The sequence below is a fragment of the Mesitornis unicolor genome, unplaced genomic scaffold (genome assembly GCF_000695765.1).
Source record: "Mesitornis unicolor isolate BGI_N332 unplaced genomic scaffold, ASM69576v1 scaffold34128, whole genome shotgun sequence".
In the NCBI taxonomy this organism is placed as follows: domain Eukaryota; kingdom Metazoa; phylum Chordata; class Aves; order Mesitornithiformes; family Mesitornithidae; genus Mesitornis; species Mesitornis unicolor.
The window spans coordinates 1-3,250 of record NW_010200347.1 but is presented as its reverse complement, the minus strand read 5'-3'; the positions used below and the strand labels follow the sequence as shown (position 1 = coordinate 3,250).

The following is a 3,250-nucleotide window of genomic DNA, read 5'->3' as shown; positions in this document are numbered from 1 at the left end:
GGGGCGAGGCCTGCCACACCTGCCAGGTACAGGGTTTGGGGAGCCCGGCATCGCCAAAACCCACTGATTTGGCAGCACCACTCTCAGCTTAGCCTATTTTATATTATTTGTGTTTCTTCCCCCAGAACATGCTCTTTGAGAGCATCCAGGAGGGGAAGTACGAGTTTCCTGACAAGGACTGGGCGCACATCTCCTTCGGAGCCAAAGATCTCATTTCCAAGCTGCTGGTGAGAGATGCCAAGAAGCGACTCAGCGCAGCCCAGGTCCTGGAGCACCCCTGGGTGCAGGGGGTGAGTGCTGACACCCCCCCACTCTGCTCCCCAGAAGCCAGGGTGGGGGACAACCCCTGATCAGCTGTATTTTGTTGCAGTGCGCCCCAGATAACACTCTGCCGACCCCCATCATTCTGCAGAGGTGAGCACGGGTGGCCCTGGGATGGGGGGGGACAGACACTTCCCAGCCCTCCCAGATCCTGGCTTCTCTCCCTGGGGTGGGGCTGCTTTCTGTTCTTGCTGCTTTTCAGGGGCTGTGCCGCAGCTCTTGCTGTCCAGGTTGTCGTGATTTGGGTTCAAGCCATGGTTTTGGTGCCTGCCCGGTTCATGCACATAAAGGGGGGTACCCTGATATGTGACCCCAGCTCCCTTGCAGCCCCCCACATTCCACTCTGAGCCCCCGTCTCCCTATCCAGGAACAGCAGTGCCAAAGAGCTCACCTCCTTTGCTGCCGAAGCCATCGCCGTCAACCGCCAGCTGATGCGGCGTGACGAGGATGAGGAGGAGGAGGCGGAGGAGGAAGCACGACCCATCATCATCAAAGCTACCTCACGGGCCATGCAGCTCTCCCCCCCTTCCGAGTCCAAGCTGGCCAAGCGGAGGCAGAAGAGCAGCCTGGCCAAGGCAGTGGCTGCCGGGCAGCACCTGGTGGCCCCACTGGTCCTGGTGGCCGACCAAGCCTGAGCTGTGCCCCTCGGACCTGCTGACCCCCTGTCCCCCTCCTCTTTCTTTCTTTCTCCCTCCCATCCCTAAAACCCCACCGTTTCTGGCTAGTGACAAGATCAGGACTCGTCCCTGTGGCTGGTTTCCAAGGTTTTGCTGATCTTGTAGGTCTAGGGGTGGGAGGGTTTGTTTAAGATCTTGGGGTTTTTTAAGGTATTAAATCAAGCGTGAGGTTGCTTCACCCAGGGCACACTCAAGGACATCTGACAGACACACGGACTTTTGTTTCCCAACTTCTTGGTTTCTTCCCTGACATTTTCTCCCTCCCTTCCCTGACACCAAAGGACTCTTTGTATCTGCGGCTGCTTTGACAACTTCAGCTCATTTCATACTGTGAACCAGAGACCCTCGGTCGCGTTTTCAACAACGGGCGCTGCGTTTTAACCTCGTCCCTCCCCGCGGAGCTGCAGGTCTTTCTCCGACATTGGGGTAGATCCCACAAAACCGGGTGCAGGGAACCCCTCCGTCCTGTGCTCGGGGGTGTCCCTGGCTGTGTCTGGGGGGGCGTTGTGCAGGGAACCGCTCGGGCCGGGGAGAGACGGTGCCAGCAAGGGAGCAGCGCCCTGTCCCACCAAGCCACCCTCTCTCCTCGCAGCCCATAATAAGCTATTTCACCCCTTTTTCTTCATTTATCCTTTTTTAATTATTGTTGGTTTTAAACTGCCAGCTGTGCTTCTCCACAGGGCACGGTGAAATGTCTTCCTTCCCTCCTGCGCTCCGGTTGGCAGCTCCCCGGGGGTAAGGTCAGAACCGGGGAGGGATGCACAGGCATCTGGGGCCGTGCCCTTGTGCTGGGTCAGGTGTTGCACCCCCTGGTTTTGGAGGGGGGGGCTCACTGGTGGCTGTGCCCTTGTGGAGGTGCAAGTAGGGGAGTGAGGTCTCCGGGGCAGCTGGAGCAGCCAGAAAACTACGTGGGAATAGCAGGGTGCTCTATGGAAATTGAAGGACCCCACCTTACAGAGTGTTGGGACCTGCTGTCGTGTGACCTGGTGTGGCTTCGGGCTGGCCCCGAGGCTGTGGTGTGAGGGTCTGGGGATGCAGAGGCTGCTGAGCACCCCAGGGCACTGGTGGGCGAGCGGCTTGGCTGGCGGCAGCACCGGAGGGTCCCAGCGCAGGGGAGCAGCCGGGCAAGGGCTGGGGATATGGGGCCGGGAGGTTTGGGGTGGGGGCAGCAGCGGCTCTGCAGTGCAGGGTCTGATGGGCAGAGGTGGGAAGAGCTCCACATGCGTGTTCATGCGTGTCCGTGTTCATGCATGTGTGTGCACGGTGTTCCCTGCCCTCAGAGCTTGCTTTGAGGAAGAGAAGGACTTGGGGTGCTGCTTGGCCGGCTTTTGCCACGCAGAGCTGGATCTGTCTGGGCAAGCGGTGCCCATGCTTGGAGCTGGGCTGGGGTGCAGCTTCTCCCAAAACACCCCCTGCACCTGGGGAGAGCAGCAAATCCCTGCTCCTGGCTGCGCCCACTGCCAGCCCCGCGTCCCATCGGGAGGGAGGGTACCCCCTTCATTTGCCATCTTCCCTCCCTTCTAGCTCAGTGCTCAGAGCTTTATATTCTGAAAAAGCAGCCATGTGGTCGCAGGTGAAGGCTTTGGGAGCTGGCTTTGGGCTGGGGAAGAGATCCCTGGGTCTTCAGCTGAAGACAGTCACTGTCTCCAAAAAAAAAAAAGAGAAAGTTCTCCTTTTCATTTTAAGACTGCTGACAGCAATACTATGCAATATATGTTGTGTTTTGTTTCAGGGAGGTGTGTGTGAGTTATCTTGGGAGATGATGATCTGGGTGTCGATGGAGTTTGGGGCAGGGACCATCTTTTCTCGCCCTTCCTGGCCCTTCTGCCTTCTCCCCCAGGTGCCCTGGTCCCACTGCACAGCATGGGGGGGAATAGAGAGGTAGCGAGGGGAAACCCTGCCCACAGGCACCAGGACACCCTGGAGAGGCCTCCTTTAAAGAAAAAAAACATCCATCTTGATTGTACATCGTTAGTTTTTATAGCTTATTTTGTTTTATCAGTTGTAGATAATTCCTTGTTGTCTTATATTAAGAAATACTTGAATGATGTACAGTACGCGATGCCTTGAGCTGGTATTGTGAAAGCTGTTGTTAATGCTGCACGCCGCAGCCTTTTTTAAAAAAACAAAATACAGAAAAAAATCGTGGGAAGGGGATGGCGGAGGGATGGCTCTGACATTTTTTTGTCCCTCATGCTTTTGTTGGCAAACTGAGTTCCCCCTCATCCCACGTGTAAGACCGATCTCTTTTA

The 3,250-nt window shown here is 56.6% G+C and overlaps 1 protein-coding gene across 1 annotated transcript in view; it reads left to right on the top strand.

Annotated features, from left to right (window-relative positions):
- Positions 1-956, top strand: part of LOC104544771 (MAP kinase-interacting serine/threonine-protein kinase 2-like) — a gene marked incomplete at its 5' end in the record, with an annotated part of 1,153 nt that extends 197 nt beyond the window's left edge. The window contains 4 exon segments of the mRNA XM_010189729.1: positions 1-26; positions 126-290; positions 371-414; positions 689-956. The exon segment at positions 1-26 is cut by the window's left edge and continues 4 nt beyond it. Coding sequence (XP_010188031.1) covers positions 1-26; positions 126-290; positions 371-414; positions 689-956 — 503 coding nt within the window.
- Positions 957-3,250: the final 2,294 nt, after the last annotated feature.